The sequence below is a fragment of the Acartia tonsa genome, chromosome 5 (assembly GCF_053477335.1).
Source record: "Acartia tonsa isolate MP-2025a chromosome 5, ASM5347733v1, whole genome shotgun sequence".
Lineage (NCBI taxonomy): Eukaryota > Metazoa > Arthropoda > Copepoda > Calanoida > Acartiidae > Acartia > Acartia tonsa.
The window spans coordinates 23,785,980-23,813,288 of NC_137264.1; the positions used below are offsets into that span (position 1 = coordinate 23,785,980).

Genomic DNA, 27,309 nt, shown 5'->3' on the forward strand with positions numbered 1-27,309 from the left:
TAGCTTAAAATATTGTATGTTGTTCAGAATTTAAATGTTCCTAAAATCAAATGAATAGGATAATTATATTGATGTAAATAAGTAAAATATCTGCATGTACGGACTTTTTGTAACTATTAGAGAGTTGCACCGATACCCGAGCTATCAATCCGATACAGACGGACGAACAGAATCAAATTATAGAAAAACTTATTTGAATAAAACCTTTTTATATGTCAAGATTTCAATTAGTAACATTAGGCAACAGATAAAAAAAAACATTGGCACTTATTAATTTATTGATATGTTTAAAACAGTAATTTACATGAAAGTTAAAATATCATAGAAATTGAGTTAGGAAAGATAATAGTTTTAGTATGCATCTAACCGTTTATAAAATTTATTTTCATTATTTTTTTATACAAAATTTTATATCTGTTTGTCATTATAACAATTAAAGAAAATTCAATAAATTAAATTGAATTTAGCTTTTTATTTTTAATCTAAAATATAATGTATATTATGTAATATTAAGTATACATATCAATATCATTTTATCATTTTAGATATCTTGCTATTTAAAATACTAAGGTTTTGTTTGTCTGTAACTTAAGATTTCTTAGACTAATTGAGTTCCACATAAGATGTAAAGGAAGTATCCTCTAGTGAATAAAAAGTCTACTATTTACCATAATTTCTTTTGAAACAACAAAAATTGATCATGGGATATTAGCAAGGATAAGTAAAGTTTTAAGATCTGATGGCTGAGTGTCCTAGAAATTAGTCAAAGGCACAATATCTGTAGTTACAGCCAGGTGTATCAACCAGATAATAAATAAAAAAGTCTCCACAATTGGTTACTTTTCCATAAATTGGCTTGGAACACAAATTTCCACTCCAAGAGAAGCATATATTTATGTTGTTAGTTTCACCAGGTCTGCTGGGAGTTGGTCATCACTCCACCCCGTAAACATTGTTCCACAATAAGCTGATCCTGGTGGTGAGGTGCTTAGTTTTGTGCCTGCAGGTGGAAGCATACGATACCATGATGGTCCCACCCAGGACCCTCTTTCCCCGTTGTCTTCATGATCACAGAAAAATGTGCCATTTGTCTTGTATGTGCTAGCTCTTTCTCTCTCATTGAGAACTGTGTAGTTTTGACAGTTTTCCTATTCATCTTAATTAAAATTTCAGTATTAATAAAGCAAATACAAGTAACTTAAAAATTTACTCAGCTGCCAATTGAAAAAAAGCTGAAAATTATTAATGAGTCTCCAAATCACTGGGCATCTACTCTACTCATTTAACATTCTTAGTCCTTCAGTCTCACAGTTATGGAATCTCGACCACAAAGATTTTTTATCCAATCTTGACAAGTGAGGTATTTTTGGAAAGAGGAATATACATAGAAAAAGCCTATGTAAATTAGAATATCCGCAGAAAGCATATTTGCAAGTTATTTGCAAAAATCTGCAACGTTAATTTGCAAAATTAATTTCATGCCTTAAATGACAGATTTAGCAAAAAATCTTTTTATGAAATGTGTTTATCTGTAAGTTTAGAACATAATTAAGGCAAAAACATTTTCTTTAGTGTTACTTTTTTCACCTTATATATGAAAAAAGCAGTTTCTCTTGTTTTATGATAAAAAAAGGTATAGGAACAAAAAATATGTTTTTTCTTGATGTAAACACAATAATTGGCATAAAATCTATCATACTAAATATAAGAATCAGGTATAGAATCTTTTTTAGAGTCAATATAGTGCAAAAAGTAACCAAGATATTTATGATAAAAAAGGTATAAGAACAAAAAATATGTTTTTTCTTGATGTAAACACAATAATGGCATAAAATCTATCATTCTAATGTAAAAATCAGATATAGACTCCTTTTTAGAGCAAATATAGTGCAAAAAGTAACCAAGACATTTTTGCAAAGTATGAAAATCTAAAGAAAATAGTTCTTTTTGCTTTTGATATACATATCAGATAAATGTATATAAAATTAGTGATCTAAAAGGTCCTACCCCAAACGTAGGAGTCCCAAACGTCGGAGTGGACAAACGCAGGAGTCCCAAACGTCGGAGTGGACAAACATAGAAGTGGGAAAAAAGTCGGAGTGGACATTGCTTAAGTGAAACGCAAGAGTCTCCGCTATTTTAATTATATGACAATTTTAAAAATTTTTTATATCCCTCTAGCTACAAAAAAAATGATTATGGCCGCAGCACTCGGCCCCCTAGCCTGCCTAGCCGCAGCGCTCGGCCCCCTGGCCTATAACCTAACCTAACCTTAATGAATATTAAAAGCAATTTTGTTTCTGAGCTAAATGCTGCTCAAGAGCTTAGTAGCAATGATAACAAGCTTAGCATCTTTTCATTAAATACTCAATCTTTATTTGCAAAATTTACTGACCTATCCTGTTTTTTGTATAACTTAAACAAAAATAACGTCTTTCCAAGTATTCTAGCCTTACAAGAAACTTGGATAACAGAAAAAATTAACCTTGACCATTTAAAATTAAATGATTATAATTGGATTGGTAGAAACCGAACCACTGCTAGAGGCGGAGGCGTCGGTTTTTACATAAATAACAACTTTAAATTTGAAGAAATTTATCCAAATTATTATCGTGAAGGTATTCATGAGAGCATATGTCTTAAAGTTAGCCAAAATAATTTCAAATTTTTCATTATTAATTGTTATCGTCCGCCCCATAGTAGCCCTGATCAATTAGAATTATTTTTTGAAATTTTCTCTGAACTAATGAACCAACTTAGCGAGATTAATGCACCCACCTTTGTTTGTGGTGATTTAAATTTGAATATTTTCGAAACCTACTCTACAAGTCATGCCACACGGTTAGTCGATTTAATGACGTATAACGGATTCTTAAATACCACCTTGCGTGCTACACGCATAACCCCCCATTCCTACTCTCTAATTGACGTCTTTTTTATGAAAAATTTTGTACCCAATCATGAAAAATCATTAATCATTGTCAGTGATATTTCTGATCACTACATTGTCTGTAATTCATTTGATATCAAATTTAAAAAAACTGATAACAAATCTGATAATTATGAACGTCGTCTAACACATGAAGAAAATTTACTTAACTTAAATGAAGCTCTTCAAAATCAAAATTGGAATGATGTAATTCAAGCAGTTGATGTAAATGTCGCATATAATTCATTTATTCAAATATTTATGAGTCATTATGATGTTTACTGTCCTAAAAAAACATTTAAAACAAACCATAAAATCACCCCCCAACAAAAATATGCAAATAACCACTTACTTAACTGTAGAAATTTTAAGCATATGCTTTACAGTAAACAACATAAAGACAAATCAGATGAAAACATAAACAAGTACAAAAAATATAGAAATGAATTAAGGCGTAGTTTTGCAAGAGCCAAAACGAATTATTTTCAATCTTCTATTATAAAAGCTGGTACTGACAGCCGCAAAATCTGGCAAGTCCTCAGAGAAGCCATGCACATTGAAAAATCTAATGAATGCACTGATCATTTAATTGTAAATAACATTAAAATTACAGATCCCACTGAAATAGCAAATCATTTCAATTTTTTCTTTACTTCATTAGGTACTAGCTTACTTGATCAAATTCCAATAACAAATCAAAGTTTTATGAATTATTTACCAAATAGAATAAATGATACAATTTACATCCCCCCATTAGATGAACTTTCAACATTTAATACAATTACTAGCTGCTTTCCAAAAACTTCTACAGATTCTAATGGCATTGCAATGAAAACAATTATTAATTGTGCTGCGCCCCTATCTGTACCCCTTAACGCAATTTATAATCTTGCAATAAGTTCTGGTACCTTTCCAGAAGGGATGAAAATTAGCAAATGTATTACTTTATTTAAAGGGGGGGATATATCAGCTGCAGAAGATTATCGCTGTCTAAGCCTTATAGATAATTTTAGTAAGCCTCTAGAAAAAATACTTTATAAACATATTCATAATTTTTTAGAAGAGAGAAACTTCTTTTCTGACAGACAATTTGGCTTTAGGAAATCTATTAGCACAGTACACAACCTACTGAACTTGAGTAACCTCATTGCCAACACTCAAGCAGAGAGCAAGGTCTGTGGTGCTGTGTTAATAGATATAAAAAAGTGTTTTGACACTATTGACCGAAATATTTTGTTTAGCAAATTAAGCCACTATGGAATTAGGGGACAAGTTTTAGAGCTAATAAAAAGCTACTTTAATGGCAGAAAACAGTACATTTACTTTAAAGGGAAAATAAGTTCATTACGTGATATTGTCTTAGGAATCCTCCAGGGATCAGTTCTTGGTCCTTTATTATTTTTAGTCTTTGTCAATGACATTGAAAATGCCATTGCAAATGCTATTTTCAATCTATTTGCAGATGACTCTTTGACTTTTCTTGCTCGTGAGAACCTGACAGAACTTATTGATGGACTACAAACAACCTTACCTCACATTGTCCAGTGGTACTCAGCAAATCGCCTTATTATAAATGCAAAAAAGACTAAAATATTAATCTTCACCACACCACGACAAAATTTCTCTCCTGATGAATTGCAATTAAAATTTTCTTTTCCTGTCTATATAAACACCAATGATTTTAATCAAAATGACCCAAATAAAATAACAAAACTTTCTCTTGTAAGTAATGACAATCAAAACAAGAACGATAAACATGCTCGTCACCTTGGAGTAGAGCTTGATGAAAAAATGTCCTATCGTTTCCACTTTGACAACCTTCACCAAAGATTGCAGCGCGCTTGTTTTTCATTAAGAATAATGAAAAATATTCTTGATCGTAGGCATTTAAAGATTTTATACAATGCTTACTGCAAATCCCTCATGGATTATAGTATCATTCTTTTCACTGGTGTTAATAAAGAAACCCTCCATCCCATAAAAATAATTCAAAAAAATTGCATTAGAATAATAGCTAAATCGAAAAATAACAGGGAACATACTAAACCCTTATTTAAACAATATCAAATTCTTCCTTATAGTGAACTAATGAAATTCAACATATGCAAATTTATGCATAAATTTAAAAATAACTTAACACCTCGTATATTTGATGATTGCTGGCAATTTAATTATGATATACATGGATACCCCACACGTAATAATAACAATTTTGCTACAAGAACAAATTTAAATTCATTTATTATGAACACTCCACTTTTCCGCTTCCCACGTATCTTTAATGAATTACCAGCAAACATAAAAAACATTCAAAATGAAAAAATATTCCATAAAAAACTATTTAATCATTTGTTAAACAATATTGAATAAATTACCCTCTTTTCTTAATTTATTTTAACTAATGAATATTTTCTGTAATTCAGGTGTAATTCGGAATACTGCAGACAATCCATGTAGAACATAACTTGCGAGCAATATAATCCCCAAGTTGTAAGTCAAAAATATCCATACATTTATTTTTAACCCTACTCCACAGACCCCTTTAATCCCCTCCCCCCCCCCTATATATGTTTTATGTAAACATGCAAAATATCTCTCTTTCTTTAAGGAGTTTTTTGTTTATTTTACATAAAAAGACTTATTTTTATTTTACATTTCTAGTTTTATCTTTATTTTATCACTGTAGTCTTAATAAAGACCAAACACACTCCATAAATAACCCACTTCCATTTTCTGTTCATTCACTCTCACTTTCTGCGTACTCTTCACAGCGTATATATGTACGCAATAAATTGCGTATCTAAACCTACGCAATTATTATTTTTCCGTACGCTAATATATAAATATACTTGACTTTTTTTATTAATTTTTATTTTATTTTATCTTAACTTCAGTATATTAACTTTTTTCTCAACTAAGCTCTACACAGTTCAAAATTAATGATATCCTCACATCTGTTAGGACTGCCTCAAAGATATCTAAAAAATTTCTCTCCTTGTCCCCTATGGGACAAGTTAACTATTGTATTTTTAGTCACCTGAACATTGAGGTTGGGAGAGCAGGGTAAATAGCACACTGACGTACCTGAACCACCTGAAACAACCTGACGCACCCTGACGCAACCGGAGGCATTTTGACGGCTTACACACCCCCCGACTGATAGCGAAACGAAGTTGAAGTACACACACACACACACACCCCGCCGCCGAACAGCGGCCATACCCATGGACAGCCAAGCCCCCATTGGAACCCCAGAAGGGTCCTGCACGCCCGCAGGACCTCTAAGAGCCGACCAGATTTTGGCTAAGGAGGAACCAGAAAGAATGGGTCAAGTGTAACTGTCCAGCAGCTGCAGCCTACATTGATGTATTATTATAATTTTTAATAAACATATTTGTTGCTAACTCGCTGTACTGGCACCAGCAGCGAGTTAGCGCCCCTAGCTTAAAATTTTGTAATTAATAAGGTTATTATTAAGGCCATTAATGTAATGTATGTCGGTGCAAATGGTCATGTAGGCCTGCAAGCTGCCGTGCAAGAGGCGCGCAGTTGCACAGGATTAAATATCATATCATATCAACCTAACTAAGAAAAATAAGGGGACCGAGGAAGAGGGGGGGTGTATAAAAAAATTTAAAACTGAAAAAAAATTTTGGGACTCCTGCGTTTGTCCACTCCGACGTTTGTCCCAAAAATCCTGTTTGTCCACTCCGACGTTTGTCCCACTCCTGTGTTTGTCCCACTCTGACGTTTGGGACTCCTGCATTTGTCCACTCCGATGTTTTTCCACTCCTACATTTGGGACTCCTACGTTTGTCGTGGAACCATCTAAAAATATAAAATATGTTATAAGTTTTTTCAACACTGTCATTGATTAAATTGCACTTTTAGGTTTAAGAATTACCGAAGTAGTGCATAAAAACTCTTTTTATGAAGTAATTAAACACAATAAATGCCAAAAAAAAACAACTACAAAATGGTCTACTGCATTATAAAAAAGGCCTAACTGTTGATTTGAATTTATTTTTTTTCATAACTTAATAAAAAGAGTTTTTATGTGCAACTTTGGTAATGAGTAAACCTAAAAGTGCATTTAATCAATGATAAGGTTAAAAAAAGTTATAACTTCTTTTATAGTTTTTGATCACTAATTTTATATATGTTTATCTGATATGTATATCAAAATCAAAGAGAACTATTTTCTTTAGATTTTTATACTTTGCAAAAATGTCTTGGTTACTTTTTGCACTATATTTGCTCTAAAAAGGAGTCTATATCTGATTTTTACATTAGAATGATAGATTTTATGCCAATTATTGTGTTTACATCAAGAAAAAACATATTTTTTGTTCTTATACCTTTTTTATCATAAATTGTGAGAAACTGCTTTTTTCATATATAAGGTGAAAAAAGTAACACTAAAGAAAATTGTTTTGCCTTAAGTATGTTCTAAACTTATAGATAAACACATTTCATAAAAAGATTTTTTTCTAAATAAGTCATTTAAGGCATGAAATTAATATTGCAAATTAACGTTGCAGATTTTTGCAAATAAATTGCAAATATGATTACTGCGGATTTTCTAATTTACATAGGCGTTTTCTATGTATATTCCTCTTTCCAAAAATACCTCACTTGTCAAGATTGGATAAAAAAATCTTTGTGGTTGAGGTTCCATAACTGTGGTCTGCTAGTAATGCTATAAAGATAGAATACTATTTAACTAAAGCTGCAAGATATGAAAAATGAAATTTTTTGATATATATTTTGACTAATTATTCAACAACTTTCTTTGTCCAATTGATTGTCTATAGCACTATATAGCAAAATATTTTTGAGAGGGAAATATGAATTAATCAACTGTTCTATGACATCATAAATCTGTTTTAAAAAAATACTTTGACTTTTCTACATTTACTCCATAACTCAGTTGGTCAGTTTAGAACATAAAGCATCAGTGTGTTTGTAAGAGGAAGCTTTAGGGTGATTTGTATAGCTAAAGGTTCGAGGTAACTGTGTTACTATCAGGATTTTAGGTATGTTAGTTCATTAAATTTCATCACTCCTTGTTATGTTTTTGTGCTCAGTTTCTTATAGATTATATAATAATACTTACAAATTAAACCTATTCCCTTTTTCAATGATACTTGTCTAATTTTAGTTACAAAATAAGATAAATTGAAATAATTCACTAAAGCACACAAACACTTACTGTCTTGTACATTGTCTACAATGCCATCCTGAGATACTGTAGGCAAATCCACTAAACAAATAAGTATATTGTGTTCTTGAAGTTATTAAATATTGATAGTTTGAAAAAGACTGTTGTGATAAAAAATTTACATGATTCCGATGAAATAAGTCCTATTTTATAATTTAACTAGTGGCTTCGACCCTAGCCTCTACGGGCTTCGCCTCATGAGGTAATATAAAGTCAACCCTCCAGAATAATTTTATAGTTATATTTTCAAAAAAGTTATTCTTTGGTAAAATTAAACCCAGGTTGTGCGCCGTATGCACAAAAATTTCAATTAATAAAAATTAAACCCAGGTTGTTCACCGTATACACAAAAATTGAAAATTCTCCTCTGTAAATTTTATTTAATACCTATAATTACGACAACTTTTTAAAGATCTCAATTTTTTGAAGTTACAAAGAGCCCAAAATTTTTTTTGGGTGAAACATTTTTTTTTTGGGGGGGGGGATTTTTGGGGGCTTCGCCCCAAGGTGCAGTGGGAATCCCCCACCCCAATTACTGGTTTTTGTTTACAAAAATAAAAAATTTGGAAATTGGGATTTCTTTATTTTTGGGAGGGTTGGGGTGTCCCACCTACTTAGAAAATGGTCTAAAACAACTGGAGGACCAGAAGGTATATTCCCAGAAGAGTAGAGCCCAATTTGTTCAGCAGTTACCGAGATTTTACAAAAAAAAAAAAAATTTTGATGGGGTGGTTTTTAAGTTTTTTTGGGGGGGATGGGGGTGTCCCACCCCTCAGGAAAATAGCTTAAAACCATCACAGGACCAGTAGGTATAATCCCTGAAGAGTAGAGCCCAATCAGTTAAGCGGTTACTGAGATCTTAAGCTTCAGACGGACAGACATCAAGCTACTTTGTATTATAGATATAATTTTTTTAAAATCTTACAGGCAGTTTGCTGACATACACCATATTTAGTCACAGAACAATCTGCATCATTCCACTTTCCACTAGATTGATATATCTAAATTGCAAACAATCATAACAAATCAACATTAATAATTCAATCAGTTTAACATAAAATAATGTGAAATGGAAAACTTATTTAACATTAGTAACTAACTAATTACTAACTAAATGTTATCAAGGAGCCGCCGTGAGGCATCACTATTCCCATTTTGATTCCACACAGATCCGCCACAATCTTACTCTTTTGAGTTAAATGTTAATTAAAGTATGGCTTCGCTGCTTTCCGTTGGGACACATACAAGCCACCCATATAGCTAATTTAAACAAGAACAACCAGGCTCATAATTGTCCAAAATGCTTAAAATTGATTAGGAAAAAAGACTGACAGAAACAAAGGTCAAGAAGAGGATAGACAAAAGAAGAACAAGAAAAAAGAAAAGTAGGACAGAATATTATGTGAAAATATTAATATTGATATCAATAATATTAATATTAATGGGTAATCTTAACAGAAGAAAGGAAAAGTGAATTAGTATTAAGAATATATAAATACATCCCTGGAAGATGTATGTTGTTGAACGCCTTGATTGCATACATATATTTTTTACAGAAACATATATGTGGGGGAATAAACTCTACTATGGTGTTTTAAAACATTAACCTCAACACAATCTTCCACATTGTCGCTATTATTTGGTTCTCCATCCACAAAATTTGCCTACTGTTTTGCTTAAATATTTTTAAAGTTAGATTATGTGTAAGTTTATTATCTTTCAGTTTTATAGCAATTTCAATAATTCTTTTAAAAAATTTACAGCATACCTTCAAAGCCATCAGTCCAAATAAAATTATTTTCAGTTTCTATATCAGATAGCCCAATCCAATTGAAGGGCTGTTTCAGTAAAGCTTAAATTGAGAATAATTGGAAGCAGAAAAATTTTAAAGCTAACTTAAAAGTTATATTAAAAAACTTACCACGCTTGGTTTTTTATTAAATGAATAAGTTAGGGTACAATGTTTGGCACTTTTGATATAAGTAAATGATAATAAAAAACCCATAGAATGCGATAATAACTTCAGAAAAATCGAAGAAAATAGTTTTAATACTTAATTAACGTTTTTAAGTTTTTCTTCAAAAAGTTTAGATAAGATGCCTTTAAAAGTCGTCTATGATTTTGTCAGGGATAAAAATGTAACTTTAAAATAAGAATTACAACATATTTTTTCAATTAGTACAAAGTAAAATTTTGAACATTTTATTGATCAGTATATTTTTTAAAATGTGAAGAAGAATATTTTATCATGAAAATTGTGTTATGATTTGATTGTCTGCTAGATTACAAGAAAAAAGATACTGACAGTACTTGTTGGTTCTTTAAAAATAATTAGGTAGATTACTTTCAGAACCCCTCTTTTTGCAACGTTATTTCAATAGAACAGAGCCGTAGTCTTAGTGTACTCAATATCTAGACAGCCAACCATTGTTTTAGAATTGTTCAATTTTTTTTAACTTCTGATAAAAACAGAATTAATGGTATTTTTGTAAATATTATACCTCCAAGAAATGGCTATACTTCCCAATCATATGTTGTGTGATATTTAAGAGGAATTATTTTGATATAATGTCATTAAACTGTTTTAAACCTATTTTTGAATGGGGGGTCAAAAATATACTAGGACACCTATAGAATCAGACTGCAGAGCCCAAATTTGAATTGAGTCCCCAATAAACTTTTTTTGGGGGATTTAAAAATTAATTTTTAGTGTTGCTGTAATCATTTTGACCGAAGCAAAAGCCTTTTTTTTACTTCGGGTAATATTGTGGCTTACAGAACATTTTTATATAATTCACTTTATATTGATACAATAAAAAAACATTACTCTGTTCATTGGAAATATTTTTTTTTCCAAAACAATTAATTTCATTGAAAAATCTAACATTTACAATAAAACAAATGATTCTGAAATCTAACCAATAAAAGGTCTTGTTTTATTTCAATTCCTAACAATTCAAAAAAAGAGTGTTTTCACAAAGTAACTTATTTCCAACGTAGTTAAATAATTTTTATTTAATTAAAATGAAAAGAATGAAAACCATACACATAAAAGATACATTCTTTTTAAAATTATTTTAAAAAATAAGTTTGAATAATCTTATTTTAAAACGCATTTGTATATGTGACAAAAATAAATTTATTGTATTGCATAAACATTTGTTGTCATTTAACCCTTTACAGCCATTTTTTATGTTTTTAAAATAAGTGAGAGAACACAAACATGTTAATGTTAATTCGTTGATATATTATAAAGAATTACCTTTTTTGTGAATTTTTATAGTAAAATCATAAGGCCTAATTTTACTCTATACCAGAATACAATATTTATGAAGCAAAACACTCTAAAAGCTACGAATTTTACCCAAATAAAAAAAAAACTTTTGCTTCGGTCAAAATGATCACGGCAACAGTAAAAATTAATATTTAAATCCCCCCAAAAAAGTTTATTGGGGATTTAATTCAAATTTAGGCTCTGCAGTCTGATTCTACTGGTGTCATAGTATATTTTTTATATAGTTTTAAAAATAGGTTAAAAACAGTTTAAAATATTCGTTAAAAAAAGTGCTATTCTAGCTTATACTTTACATTTTAATGTGTATGATAATTCAAATAAAAGATAATGAAGATTTATATTATATTTAATTGTTATAATTATAAAGAAAAACCTGGAAACAGTAAAAAAATTACTTTATTTTATTGACGTAGGGAAAATTTTGTCAAATATTTGAATAAAAAAACACTATAAAACAAAATAAATTATTTTTAATATAGTCACAAAAAGGCTTAATGAGTTTAGGAAATATTTCATTCACTAATCATGTCATTTAAACTCTATTACACAGAATACATTGTAAAAAGATGTTCTCGTTTTAATTTTAAGTAATTTGAAATGCATTTTAATACCTTTTAATGATTTATTTTTTGAAACATCTTTTTATAAAATGTTATTGATTTTTGAAGTTATATGTTAAAATGTTTTTAAATTTTGTTAACATTTTGTTTTAAATGTAGAAAATTGGTAATTCTAAACATTCAAAAAATGATTTTATTAAAGGGCGAATATAGGTTGGATATGATATGAGCTTATATCAAAGGTGCAAGTATATACATTATGAATAACTCAAGCAAATAAAGATATTCCATTGGATAAGGCCGTTATAGCTAAAAACCTAGCCAATTGGGCTAATTTGTGACGTCAGAGGAGTGGTTCCCTAACATATTCAAATACCCATATTCACAACAGGATGCGTGTAGAGTTTGCCTAAATACTGTTGTTATTTTGCAGTACAAATAAATGAGAAAAAGGTTTCGGGAATTAATCAGGGGTAAATATACCCTCCTTCTACCTTCATACAAAATATATAAAGTAAAATATTTAAAAGTTAAAAAAACATCAAATAATGTAAAAAGTAAAATAAAAAATAATCAATAAAATTTTCTTGGAGGAAGAATGATTTCAAATCCCTGTTTTTTGTGGCCGTGTGTGTGTGTGTGTTGAAAATGCGTAATCAGGGATGTTTATACCATCATGAATTAATCAAAGATCTCTGTACAGAAAATAAACTTTAAGACGTATTATTTACCCTAGTCAATAGTCCTGACGCCCTTCTACGCAAATTATTTTTATGCTTTTTAAAAATTAAATAAACTAGTATATAATCTAAAATAATAAACATTTAAGTTATCTTTTAAGGTGCGTGCCAATGTAATAGTCAATCAAACTTAAGCAAAATAGTAAAAAAAAAGTCTTGTAAAGGGCTAAAATAAACGGTTTGTCGTCAATCTGATTTATCATATGTTCAATTGAAACAGAAAATTGCAAAATCTACTTAAGGATTTTTTTGAATTTTTAAATTTGGCATGGATATTCTAAAAGTATGAAATGGCACCTTTCATATAAGCTCATATCATATCGAACCTATATTCGCCCTTTAAATTTTCATCACTTAAATTGCATGTTTGATGAAATTTTCAACTGATAATTCAAGAAAAATCGTTTAAGTTTTATTATATTTTACTTTGAAATGTTAAAAAAATATAATTATTGTCAAAAATGTGGAAGTTATACTTTCCTCAAAAAAAGACCTAAAACATGCAAATTAACACGTGTAATGAGATTTTTTTTCTTTCAGGTTTAATTTTAAGTAATTATTGATATTTTTTGTAAAAAGGATTTTATATAAAAAGTTTTAAAACTCGAGTTATGTAGTGGTTCTAAAAAAGGTTGCGAATTTATGCAATTTTCTTGCAAAAAAAATTTTCTAAGATTTTAAAAATAGCAAAGGGTGTTATTAGACGTACTTACAGATACAATTGCAAAGTCATTTTGGCCAAACACTAAAATAAAGTTTTGACATCTGAGGGTCCAACCGTGTTACACCAAATGTTGGTGTTTGCTGCCTCATACAAATTTCAACAAGGTTTATTCTTATAATTTTTTTAGAGAAGGCATTCAAAGTGTAGCAGTAAATGCTTTTTTATCTTTATCAATATCACAGAGCTGAATGATGTCTGTCTGTCTGAAGCTTAAGATATCCGTAACCACTGAACAGACATACCCTTCCTTACACGCTTTCACTTTTTAAATAATATTATTTTAAACACCCTCATTTCATCTTCATTGATAATAGGCAATTCTTCAAAAACTAAAAAATCATGTTGTAAAACATAATAATTAAAAGATTATCAAAATTTTAAAAAGTACCAAAAGTTTAGGAAACTTTGGAAACCAGTGTAATTTACAGTACAATTTCCTTTTCCTCCCTGTGTTAAAGGGCGAACATAGGTTGAATATGATATGGGCTTAAAATTTAGGTGCAATTCTATACTTTTAGAATATCTATACCAAATTTAAAAATTCAAAAAAATCCTTATGTAGTTATTGCAATTTTAGTGCCAAACTCGACATATGATAAGTGAGATTACCAACAGAATCGGCTTTTTTTATCCTTTATGAGACTTTTTTGACTAGTTTTCTTAAGTTTAATTGATTATTTCATTGGCATGCATCTTAAATGACAATTCAAATTTTTATTTTCTTTAATTATATACTATTTTATTCAAATTTTAAAGGGACTGTGAACGTAAATTTTTCTCATCTTAATATCAAATATTAACATTATCTCATTCATAATATCTCACAGATAGAGCAAAACGCGCTTTTGTTTGCTTAAAAAACGGCTTTTTCCGACGATTTTTATAAGGTACGGGGAAAGGAAGAAATTTTCCGTATTATATAAAATGTGCATTAAATTGCTTTTTCTCCCATTATAGCTAAAATTAAACTTTTTCACATAGTTCTAGATTTTTCCTAACAGTTAAGCTGACTTTTTACATAATCCTTGCTTTAATCCAATGTATAGTTACTTAGAAATTGTTAAAATAAGCAATATTTTTTTATTGAAAACCAAATACAATAACAAAGCCAGAAACAGGTTTTTTATTAGTATCCAATTAACTTTAAATGGCCCATCTCTCGCCCACCTTTAATTACAAATTTGTAAATAATAAAGACGCAATATTTCTTTATAAACAGTCTGATAAAAGTGTAAACTAATTCTCCAAAGTGGGTTATTTATTGTTCAACACAATAAAAAAGGATATTATTATTTTATATAACCTATGAGATTCAACCCTTTGTAGACAGTAAGGTATTTTTTTTGTCAATAATACGAATTTAAAATATGTCTTTATTACCTAATTACTACATTATAAAAAACGAATTGGCAATTTTATAGCATAAAATAAATCCTTAACAGTAAGTAAATTGTTTCAACTATATATGACAGGTTAAATATCCCTACAAACATTATAACAAACAAAAACGTTCAGATTTTCCCTGTTTTTTCCTTTTTCCCTCTCAAAATACCATAAAATCAAGGCATTATTTCTGGATATTTTTGTGAATAGGACATTTTTGGTTGATCAGTGTAGTGAAATGTGCCTAGTAAATGTTAAGATTTGATAATCAGATGAGAAATTTTTACGTTCACACTCCCTTTAAATAGCGTCAAAAATTTTGCTTTATAGTGCGTCATAAAGATAAATATTACGTTTTTGAATTTATTTTCTCTACTAAGATTTTAGATTGATACATGATGAATATAATATATTTATATTATAATATATAATATATATAATATGGATGATGCGTAACACAAACACACACACATAAACATGATGCAACTTTTAGCAAAAAAAAAATATTTTAATTTTAAAATTAGTGGTTCAGCCCTCCTTTTTTCAATGTACTTTTACATAATTATGTTATGGAAAATTTATTTGATCAAAAGTAAAAGTTGCAGCATCCTTTCCTTTATCAAATCCTTTCCTCTTCATTATGACTATGATTGAACAAAAGCTTTATAAATCAACCTTCCTACGCAGCCTTGTGTGATGCAGGGATGTTTGGATTTCTTAGGGAACCACACGAACTACATAATATTATCTTGAGATTTGCAGGTTTTAAGCTATAAACAGACTTATACAATTGGATATGTCAATATCTTTAAGTTATTTATAATCTATGGAATGGCAAGGTTTTTTTGAGCCCATATCATATTCAACCTATATTCGCCCTTTAAACCACGTTTGCGCACTTGCATGTAACACAAACGTTACACAACATATTACACATGTTACATTGTATATTATAAAAAAAACAGATTTCTTATAGTTACCTATCCTGTCAACATGTTCAACTTTTACTTACACATGATAAAATCGTTTTCTTCTAAAGAGTTTATTATTGCTAAATTAGATTCATATCCATCTTTGTAAGGCAAAGAAGAACACTGTCTCCTAGCTTCTGACCAGCTCATGGCTGTGTTCAATACTTGATAACATTTTCCTCCAAAAATAGAATTAATACATTGATTAAATGTTGTTCTGAATTAAAAAACTAGAAAAGTTGTATTACATTAGGTATTATAAACATACACAGTAAAAAAAATATCTTGAGATAAAAGAAAAATAAGAAAAGAAATAGAAGCAAGTAGATAAAGAATATGAAAAAAATGTGGAAAAGGTATTAATTAGCAAGATGTAATTATGTGTGTGTACCCAATCCACTAGTGGTCAAATCTCTACAAGCAAGGAATGAAGACATTAATTGAAGTATATATTATCTAAGAGAACAGTACATTACTGTAAAAATTTTGTTTCAAATTCCCAATCTTAACTAGACCACTGCCATCTAGCTAACCTTGACGTGTATATTTTGTTTCTGGCAACTAGAAAATCCAAGGAAATGTAATATTTGGGAATATTAAGTTTAAAAATTTCGATTTTTATCCACTAGGAAAATCCCGCAAAAACATGATAAGAACAGCAAAGTTTGATATTTTTAATTTCTGAAAATGTTTTGTTTTTATATAGTATTTCATAAAATTTTTCCTGGAGGGAGTAGATCAATGCACATTTTTATTAGTTGCTTTGCTAAGGTCATAAAAATTCAGCATTCAATAAATCATGTTTCGAGTGATTTTATGCAAAACTTTATAAAAGCAAACTTGTAAATAATTACAACATATGAATATTTGTTTTTCTTTATCATGGATAAGTTTAAGCTACAAGGGGATGAAATTTGAACTTTGAATTTTAATCTTGAATTTTTCATAAATTATATTTCTTTAGATTTTTTGGTTTCCAGATATGAAATCTACGCATCTTTTATGGGTAGATGACAGTGGTCTAGTTAATTGGGAATTTTATAAGTTTTATAGAAGTGAAATGTGGGAGGGTCTACTGATTGCTGTTCATCATTATTCGAACTTGTGTATTTACTGTAGGCTTCCATTACAGTGATGTAAAGATAACTATATAAAAAGCATACAACGTTCTCACAAAAGCAACAGAGAAATTCTCAAGCATTATGGAATGATTGGCGGGATGACTAAATAGCTAAAGAGAAGTTTAAAGTAGCTTTGCTACTAAAATATAACTAATATAAAATGCTGAAAGAGATATTAAGAAAATACTTAAAAATTGCACTCTATAATTGCTAAAATTTAACAGTTTACCTAATTTTATTGCTTTATATTTGTCATTTTCTTTCTTGACATAGCGATTAGGATACCTGTTTTGTTTTCATATATCCATTGATCACCCCCACAGAATTTTCCTAAATAATTTCAAAGTAGAGAAAAGTTAAAAAGATTATATACATTTAGGCAGAACAGAAATAGAAACATAATAAGTAAATAAAGTGAATCTTTTGAATTAAATACATATATTCAAGTGATATTACCATTTTCAACTGAAATTTCATCGGTAATCTGTTTTTTAGTTTCTCTTATTTCACTTGCGCCTATAATATGAAACAATTAATATGACAAGTATTATTTTGACAAGTTTGCATTTTTTAATGATCTAAGACATACATTTTAAAATATTGAAAAAGATTTATTCTTCGTAATATTTAGAGCATTTTCTTATAAAAGGTGGGCAATAAAATTTAAAATTCTTAGACTGTAATAATATAGAGAAAAATGCCTTTTGAAAGAAAACAAACTCTACCTAGTTTTTAGGTTTTCTTACAATTTAGCATTTATACAACTAAATTTGCCAGTCAATCTGTTTGAATATACATAATACTTAAACAGTGTTTGTTCAAATGTCTGTGCTTTATAATGTAACTTGCAGATACCCCCCAAGAGACCTCAAGGGGCCCTTGAGATAGGAGGGAGAGTCCTAGATGTTTTTTATGGGTAGAAGGTTTAATTTAATTTCTCTTTGGATGATTGTGGTACCCTTATCACTAAGATTTATACCTGGAATTTTACAAATTGTAGAAAGGGGATAAGTATCATCACATATAACATCATTCCATCTGAACTTTTCTCTAAGTGTTTCCGTTAGGGTTGGTAATCCAAATCTGGAATCTGCCCAATTTTTTTTATCCTTAATCCGTTTTTTTAATTGCAGATTCGGATTCTTAATTGTTTCAACCCCCCTCTTTGAAGGCAAAGATCACCCCCCCCCCCATCTCTCCCCACCTAGTAATAGGAGAAAAGCTAATGTGAAAATATGAAAAAACGCAGCTTTAGATTCTTCCCAGTACCTGGTAAAATTTAATCCCTTGATTTATTTTTTTAAAAGCCTTTTAAAATATTGCTAGAATCCGGAATCTGTCAAAAAAAAAATAATAATCTTGATGCGCCGAGAATCCATTTTATTTTTGGACAGATTCTTGCAAGAATCCAAATTCAGTCCAAAAATTAGACGGATTACCAACCCTAGTCCTGTGGTTTCTTCACTTTTCCCCCATGCCTAATGTAAGTAACATAAGAATAAAGATATCCATATTAATTTCCAATTAAAAATTTTCTAAGCTAAAGATATAATGTAAGATATATTGTAAAAATCTAATACCATCAGACAGTTTTCTTTAGCATCTTGGCCATTTGGTTCACCATTACTCCAATATGTAAAAGAAACTAAAAGTTTTACTTAAAAATTGATATATATGAACCAGGGTTGGCAATCCGTATCCAGAATCCACCCAATTTTTAGCCAATTTTGGAATCTGAATCCGGAATCCGTTTTTCAATAGCGGATTCGGATTCTTAATTGGTAGGCCTAAATTAGCGTCTTGAGTTTTTCTTTCAACTCCGCCTTTTTGAAGGCAAAGATTATCATCATTATATATAATATCTTTTAAAATCTGGTTAGATTCTCAAAGTAAATTATAAAATACATCAAGAACATTAATTTCTAGGACATATGTAGCACTTAAATTTTTAATTTAAAAAAAGCCTTTTAAAATATTGCTATAATCCGGAATCTGAATCCGGAATCCGCCAAAAATAAGAATCCGGAATCCGCTGGAATCTGCCTTTTTTTTAGACGGATTCTTGTAAGAATCCATATCTGGTCCAAATATTTGACGGATTGCCATCCCTAATATGAACAGCATGATTAAACTATAATTGTGCCAATACACATACATAATTATGTTCTTTAATTAATGTGTTGGACAGTTACTTATTGCGGAATAACTGCACAACTATAAAATCAAATTACTTGGAGCTCCATCAGTCCACATCCATTCTTTGTTTTTAGCAAGATTATTCCCTCCCATCCAATAACCAAAGATATCATTCACCTGTGAATCAAATGCATCTGAAACATAAAAGGTAAGAATTTTTTTCGGGTTAATCAGTTAACAAATCAAATTACCAATAATGAAGTCATTTTCCAGACTAGAGTGTATAGACAAAAGTTCAGCCTCTAACGAATTACACTTTTCCTTTGCAGCATTCCATGACATGTTTTCTTGTATAAAAAGATAGCAGGACCCTAACATAATATAGAAATAATATAGCTCTTTTTTTAATTTGGTAATAAAGTACATAAATTTATAGCACAATCAAATTTATCTCAAAACTTACTTGGTAATCAAAGTTGTTTAGATTTAAAAAAAACAATCAATTGTTTAAAATTTGGTAGATAATTAATAAAAGCTAAATTATTTTAAATATCAATAATTGCTGAATAAGATATTCTTTTTGTTCAAATAATTTGACTTTGTTAAAGATTAGTTTGCCAGTTTAAGGAAAAGGGTGTTATTGAATATGTATTATTAAATAATTTAACCTGTATTATGGTCTACAGTCCATTTTTTTCTACATTTGGCTAAAAAAAAGAAAATTTTTGGCTACATTGGCAATTCTTCTCTATCCAATCCATTAACAAAATCTAATTCCAATCATGTTTTTCTAACATTACATTTACTGAAAAATGTATTACTTTTTATAAGTAAACTAAAGCAAACTGAGCTAATTAGGATTGAATTTTTAAATCTCAAATTTTAAAGATTACAAACCAATTTCTTTAATGGCACCATTTGCTAATAGTAAATTTGCCACTTCTAAATGATCATTCTTTTCTGCATACATAAGGCCATTCATTCCTAAATATAAGTTTTCATTTATGTAAGGGGATTATTCTGCATAAAATGCTTAATTATTTTATGAAATCTTTTTACAATCTTTATTAAGTACAAAAATGTACAGCACAATTCACAGCCAAAAATTATGCAAATTAAAAATTTCAATTGAGAATAGTTTTGAATCGCATTGCATCATTAAAAATGAATTCCTTTTTATTGCTGCTTATCAAACTGCTATCAATAACTAATTTACCATTGGTATCAAATTCATGAACAGAAGCCCCATCTTCAATGAGTTGCTTAGTTAAATTATAGTCGCCATCATTTGCTGCTACTATCAGGTCTTAAAAATTTAGTGAGAATTATCTTTCAATATATACAATGTATATATTACAATCCTGTAAGACCATAATAAATTTCATGACTCTCAATTATTTTCTTAGTAATGAAATTAATGAGTTGTATATTTATTAAATATTTTCTAAGAATTGAAATTTTTTAATATTTATTTAAACATGTATGTGGGTGATATGAAAATCTTTTGTACCTCGTCCCAATATCTGCTTTTTGTAATTGTTGTATTGTCCCTGAGTATTATTATAATAGGTCAATGTTCTCTTAAAATTTTAAATCATAACAGAATATATGTACATATATACTTTTAAAATTTCTTAATGAGTTATAATTAGCCTTTTGTTTACAGACACTTAGCATTTTTTAAAAGCTGCAAACATATGTCAAGAATCACAATTCTGATTTAACATTTTTAGTGAGTAATTTAAGATGCTGTGAGTATTGGTGCAAAAAATGGGGACAAATTTCAAATTGTTTTGGCGTGTGACGTCATACCCCCATCTCTTTTCTAGGGGGTTTCTTTCCTCCTTCCCTTTTCTTTCCCTTCACTTGTGACGTAAATAAACAGCCCCGTCAAATCAATTTAAAATTTGTCCCCATTTTTTGCACCAATACTCACAGCATCGTAATTTAATATATTTTCTTCTTTATAAATTTTGAAAAAAATACCTCAACTTCTTTACTTATTTCACAGTCATATGCTCTTAAAAATTGGAATCAAATATTGATTGTTAAAATTCATAAAATAAATATCATTGAAAATGTGGCATTAGTGTAATTCGTAAAATGTTGGCCTGCTGTTGGGGAGTTGTTTGGTTCGAGTCTGGACTACACAGCGTCAAGCTGGAGACCTTTGTACCTACTGCTGCTATATTAGGCGCATAACATAAATAGTAAGAGTAGGGTGAATATATTGCCCCATAAACAGGAACAACTCATTACCAAGCAAAGTTAAGACTTCCAGACAAAGGTCATGCAATCAAATGAGTGGTTGTTTATCAGGCAACCTGATGATTAACACCATAATTATAAGATGCAGAGTATGATTCAAGGTGCTTGGAGAGGTCTATTAACTGAAGTGACAACATCAATATCAATGAAAAGACAAAAAATCATGAGCACTAACCTAGAGATTTCTGTTATATCCACTGGTGAGAGCTTATTCTAAATAAAAGACAAATCAATATTGAGATGAATATAATTTAACAAAGTATAAGCAGATGCCAAGTATTATTTAAACTACAAATACTTTCTGACAGTTTTAAATAGCTCTCAAAGCAATGAAACCCTGCTGATTATTGCTTTATGATTAAACACTGTGGTACCAATGTTTAGAACAAGTAAAAGTCATCTCGTTACACTGCTTTGTAAGTCTCTTAGCAGTTAGATTGGTGTATTTCTTGCAGGCTTCCTTTAAATTTAGAGAAACTGAGAAAATTTTATTCCAAATATATTGGTTGTTATGATACTTACAGGATATTTATTCAAAGTACCATCTGTAATAGATAACATATTTTCATAGGGCCAATTTATCTCCATACATATGGTTTCATTCTGGATACATGCTTGTGTTCTTAAGTAGTGCATTACACTTAAAAATGATGTAGGCATAAAGATATTTTTTCAAATGTTGTTGCTCTTATAGAGAGTTTAATTTATTATTGGGTGCATATTTATGTTAGGATCTCAATAAATGTTACTTTTCCTAAATTATTTTGTTTACAATTGTAGTCTTAATAGATTTATCTTTATCCTTTATTCCTGTTGAAATCATATGGAGTCTGATTTAAAGAGAAATATTATAAATGTTTAAAAATGTTGAAGACTAAAACATCCATTTTCCTTTTACTTTACAGTATATTTTTCTATGTTTTGTTGTTATTTTCACCCAAGTTTTATACAGTACCAAATCCTCCTCCCTACCTCTCATCTCCCTGGCTTTTTATCTTTGAAAATGAATTTACTCAGAAAAAGGGTGTAACTTAATATTTTCAATAGCTCTAGAATTCCATGCAAAGCTAACCTGTACTAAACTTTACTGATCCTAGGCTGTAAATATAGTATGATTACTTTTGCCTCAATATATCCCCTTCTCCACTTTTTAAAAATAGTAAAAAAAGCCTTCAAAAGTTTGATGAATTTTACTAATTAATCTTTACATTGTTTTATAACTGATCTTTTTGTGAACCAGTAATTTTAATATGCTATGCTAAAATATTTCAAGTTCCTCAAAGGTTTCACCAAATATCTCTTCTCTTATTTGCATACTTTTATTAGCATTAGGATCCACCAAATCAAAATTGATTGTCACATATTTATCTCTATCAGGCCTTAAATAAAAGATTTGTATGTTTTAATTCATTTAAATGTAAAATTAATATGAAACAATAATTGACTTTCAAATTAGCCTTGAGAGAATTTGATAGTTTGGATTTTCAACTTAAAAATGAAAGTTTGAATAAATATTAAACCTGTTTTGCTCATGAACCATTCCAAGTACATGTCCTAATTCGTGCAAAATTGTGGGCCCTATACATTTTTCATATTTTAGCTCATTTGTATTAGGAAATCTTTTCAATTATTTGTTATTAAAGGATGAATATTTTTTAATGCTGACTTTAAGGGGGTCATTTTCTGAAAAGGTTATGTTCCATGATGTTAAAACTGGAGTTGAACGCTAATATTGACTACATAGTTTCTTCCTTTTTAAAACAAATTTGGACAAGAAAATTTATGAAAATAATTAACGATACCTGAATATTGTTATTAAAAAATTATCAAATGCTCATTTTTTGTCCAACTGACAAAAATTAATGCTTAACTTATTATAGCAAAATTAGAGCAGATTTTTGGGATATCATATCAGAGGCATGAGCTATATTAAAAACACCAAGTAATACACCAGTCTCCCCCCTTCCCCCCCCCCCCTCCCCCCCACAAAACCCTAAAAATTTACCTAACCATAGTTTTCTATGGAACCATATGATAAACCATTCAGATAATTTTGACTAAAGCTTTTATAGATATAAACTAACTTTTTGATTGGAAGTCATCCCTTGCCCCCCCCCCCCACCCTTACAAATTTGGCCAATTATTTTAAAGATATCAACTTTTCAAAACATTATTTTATTGTTCATATATTAAAAATAAATTATTATTAGTTTGAGAAAAACTAAGCATTTGATGAATTTTTAAGATTTTTTTCAATTTTATTTTTCAGATATCATTAATTTTTATAATAAATTCTTAGAATACACATCTATATAAAAAAAATGCCCAAAAATTGACCCCTCTGTTTCTTTTTGTTCCTTGATATTATATGAAATATGAAAAACAAACTTGTAAGGCAAAAATTAAATAACTTCTTGTTTACCAATTTCCCCCCAATGTTTTTTTAAAAAAAACCTAAACCCTATAATATATGCTACCTTCATCTACAAAGCAGCTTGGTTTACCAAGATTTAAGTTACTCCTTGGTTCTCTAAATCCTGAGGAAAATAATAAGATTTTTTCCCTTTAATCATTATAACGTATACTTCTGTTTCATTTTAAACTTATTATAAAGTAGAAATCCAATACCAATTGTTGCTTTACAAGTAAGAACATCATTTTTATGAATCACTAATTCTTGAGGATAAAAATTTTGATCACTGGTTTCAATGTCTATAAACTGAATACAGCCTAAAAAGTAATATAATTTATTTTTTGAGCATGAAACTATCTTAAGATGTTATTTGGCCATGAATTAATATTTAATTTGATTCTATCTTATCTTGCCCGCTAGTAGGATATCTTAAAAGTATTACAATGTTAAGGTTTAACACTGGTATAATCATTTTCTTTATAATAAACTCAAATTTTAGATTTTAGAATAATTTATTACTTCTATATAAATAGGAGCTAAACTTGAATATGTAAAATAATGCTAACTAATTAAGAAATATGCTTTGGAAGTGTACAGTACAAGTCACTGAGGATGATTTTGACCACAGGTTCAAGGTCTTTTAAATTTGATTAAATTTAGTTCAGTTCTTTTAATTTTCACATAATTTTATTACTACTGTTATATTTCTTTTACAATTATATTATCAATCCATTTAATGATTGCTTCTTACCTGGCAGCTGGCTTTCAATTAAGTCCATCTGAGATCTAATTAATTTCTTCTCAAAGTCATAATAACTAAGACAAACAAATTTTTAAATATCAGTCAACTATTATTCTCAATTTCCTCTTGTTTTTTTTACTTCAACTTAGTCTTTATTTTTGATCCTTTCTTTTATGGAATTAAAATCTATATCAAGGGGCTAAAATTCTTACGTATCATTGTTAATATATCTGTAGGGAATTTTTCCATTTGCCCACAGTTGGTCACTACTTCTAAAATTACAATAACAGCTTCAATTTTAATGTTCAACTTAATTCAAGAGTCTAAATAATTGCTCCATCAAATGTATGATAGCTTTAAAAATTTGTACCCTTAATTCTACATTCATTTTATTACTAACAAGAACAATATATTAAAAAAATTCAAGAAAGTAAAGCAAGAAGGGAAGGGCAGCTGTCCTGTTGTTTAGGTAAAAAGAAATATATATGCAAAGAAAGACTACCCCACACTTAAAGGGAAAAATTTCAAAATTCATATTCTTAAAAATCATCAGCATTAGTTGTATTACCTTACAAATGATTCACCATAGTCACCATAGTCATTGTCAACTTCTAAAATTTTCAAAAAATCGTTATCATTAAACAAACTTACTTAAACGTGCAATTTTTTAAAAGAAAAAGAATTTTTGATTTTTAAAAGTGATGGTAATTTTTATTAGATAGCATTATGAATAATTTACTTCAGTTTTTTAGCATACAATGGTATTTTTGAAGTAAATTTTTTATACACCTTGAACTCAACAAAAATTTACCCTACAAATTTCTTATAAAACCGTAGTGGAATTCAAATTTTTTGTTTATTTGACTGTATATATTAATCAGTTCATTCACTAATATAATGTTTAACATCACTGCTGGATGGTGCTGATCATCAATTCAATGAAATTTCACCTGTTAAATTTCCCTCTCCATCTGCCATTGGAAATTGAGCTAAAATGTAATCTTTATCATTTTTCTAACAACTGTTGAGTTGACTTGATAATAAAGATTTTTTCTCAATATATTCCACCACAAAGAATTGAATACTTTTGTTTATATTTGTAGTTAGACAAATGATTAATCTTCTTTTTCATTTACAAGGTATTAAGAAATCAATCCAATAATCATTTAAGGGACAGTTCCAGGAGATCCATTTCATGGATTAAAACAATTAGAATATTGATCCTTTAAATGTTATTTAAGAAAATTTTAACTGTATTTTAGATATGAAAATATGCAACAGACCTACGTAAACAGTTTTTAATGGAAAAAAAGGAGTTGTTATTTCTTTCATGGGATTATAAACGGCTTTCCGCGGATATAGAATGTACAATTATAAGATTAAAAGCCCGGAGGTGCCGAAGGCGCGGGCTAAAAAAACTTGTTTTAATCTTATGATTGTAAAATTTTATATTCGTAGAAAGCTGGATATAATACGATGCTAGACATAGTTTTTTTTTGTATTGATGAGAACCGGTTCCTATCCACCGGATTCGAATGAATACCAGAAAAATAAGTCCTATTGTCCTGAAAAACGTTATATAACAAATATAATAGAAACTGAGAATTTCACGTTTTCCTTGGCCGTTATACAGAAGGACAGACAAAATGAATTATAGTGTATCGTTGCTACAAAATATAGTGGAATCAATACTTTGTCTTTAACTACTATTCGTGGAATTATCCATTTAACCAAGGGGGGGGGGGGGTGGATTTTAATGCAACCATCTCGTAATCAGTGAGCAAATGGCACTTAGAATTCGAATTTCGATCTGAACTTTTGCATGAGTAATCCTTGGTAGGTCTATTTTCCCTAAATCGAACAAAAAGTTGGAAAAGTAACGGCTGGCGGCTCAGCCGTTTAGCTCTTTTTTGCCTATTTTCAGGGTAAATCCATCATCAATTACGTAGTAATCAATTTTTTAAAACATATTTTTGGTTTAATTCTTGTTAAATGATAGCAATAACATTTTTAAAAACTTCTAGTACCAACAGCTACCGTCTAGAACCGTTTGATAGCGTTTTGGAATGGCAAATAGTATTATGTGAAAATAGGTTTCGTGACTAATTTGTACGATAGATATCCAAAAAATGGCAAAACAGCTGAGCTGCCAGCCGTTAGCCGCTATTTGCCCCCCCCCCCTTAATAAAAAGAAATGGGAGGAAGGTTAAGTGCTCGACATGCACTTTTTGGGAAAGCACCCTTTTCATCAATTATATTATCATTATTATATTCTATTGTTTAATATTATTAATATTACCTGCATGATTTACAACCAAACTGAAAACTAAAAATTGTAAATACATTATTCCAATCTGAATGAAAAAATATTGTTTTGGTCAAACTATGCGTTTTTATAGGCCTCTAGGGGCACATCGGGTAGGGGAAGTCATTACTCACTTTCAAAACAGTTTTCTAAAAAAGTAAGAAAAATTAAGTTACCCCCCTTCCCAGGACCTATGGGAAGATACACTGTAAAAGAGAATCATATCGGTTCAGCGGTAAACGAGATCCTTCGTTAACCACCTGACAACACGGACATCCATCTACTTTTTCTATCTTATAAGCATAAGATTGTTAAGTTTTTTTTATCGAATCTCGTTTGACATACTTCTGGGGGGGGGGAGGAAACTATATAAATCGAAAGCTTTTCGCCGCCCCTCATCTAAGGGTTTTGAGAGGTAGAAATGGGACAGAAAAATTGCTAAACCATCCCAGAAGCTATGTGAAGCCTCCCTAAAATTGTAAACTCAATCGGTTTGTGGTT

The 27,309-nt window shown here is 29.6% G+C and overlaps 1 protein-coding gene across 1 annotated transcript; it reads right to left on the reverse strand.

Moving 5' to 3' along the window:
- Positions 1–260: 260 nt before the first annotated feature.
- LOC145319092 (uncharacterized) lies at positions 261–26,939 on the reverse strand. Its single transcript, XM_080160938.1, has 30 exons — positions 26,803–26,939; positions 25,454–25,492; positions 25,072–25,114; positions 24,716–24,775; positions 24,513–24,577; positions 23,977–24,078; positions 23,826–23,885; positions 22,869–22,926; positions 22,625–22,727; positions 22,159–22,178; positions 21,871–21,988; positions 21,524–21,561; positions 21,067–21,100; positions 20,591–20,630; positions 20,297–20,386; positions 19,978–20,064; positions 19,749–19,787; positions 19,332–19,451; positions 19,176–19,274; positions 18,525–18,589; positions 18,388–18,422; positions 17,924–17,994; positions 17,401–17,460; positions 17,230–17,274; positions 15,865–16,002; positions 9,919–10,002; positions 9,758–9,825; positions 9,076–9,151; positions 8,142–8,192; positions 261–1,156 (listed from the first exon to the last, which is right to left on the reverse strand). Exons 1-27 carry the CDS (start codon positions 26,846–26,848, stop codon positions 9,815–9,817), a joined length of 1,770 nt encoding a protein of 589 aa, XP_080017064.1. The 5' UTR covers positions 26,849–26,939; the 3' UTR covers positions 261–1,156; positions 8,142–8,192; positions 9,076–9,151; positions 9,758–9,814.
- Positions 26,940–27,309: the final 370 nt, after the last annotated feature.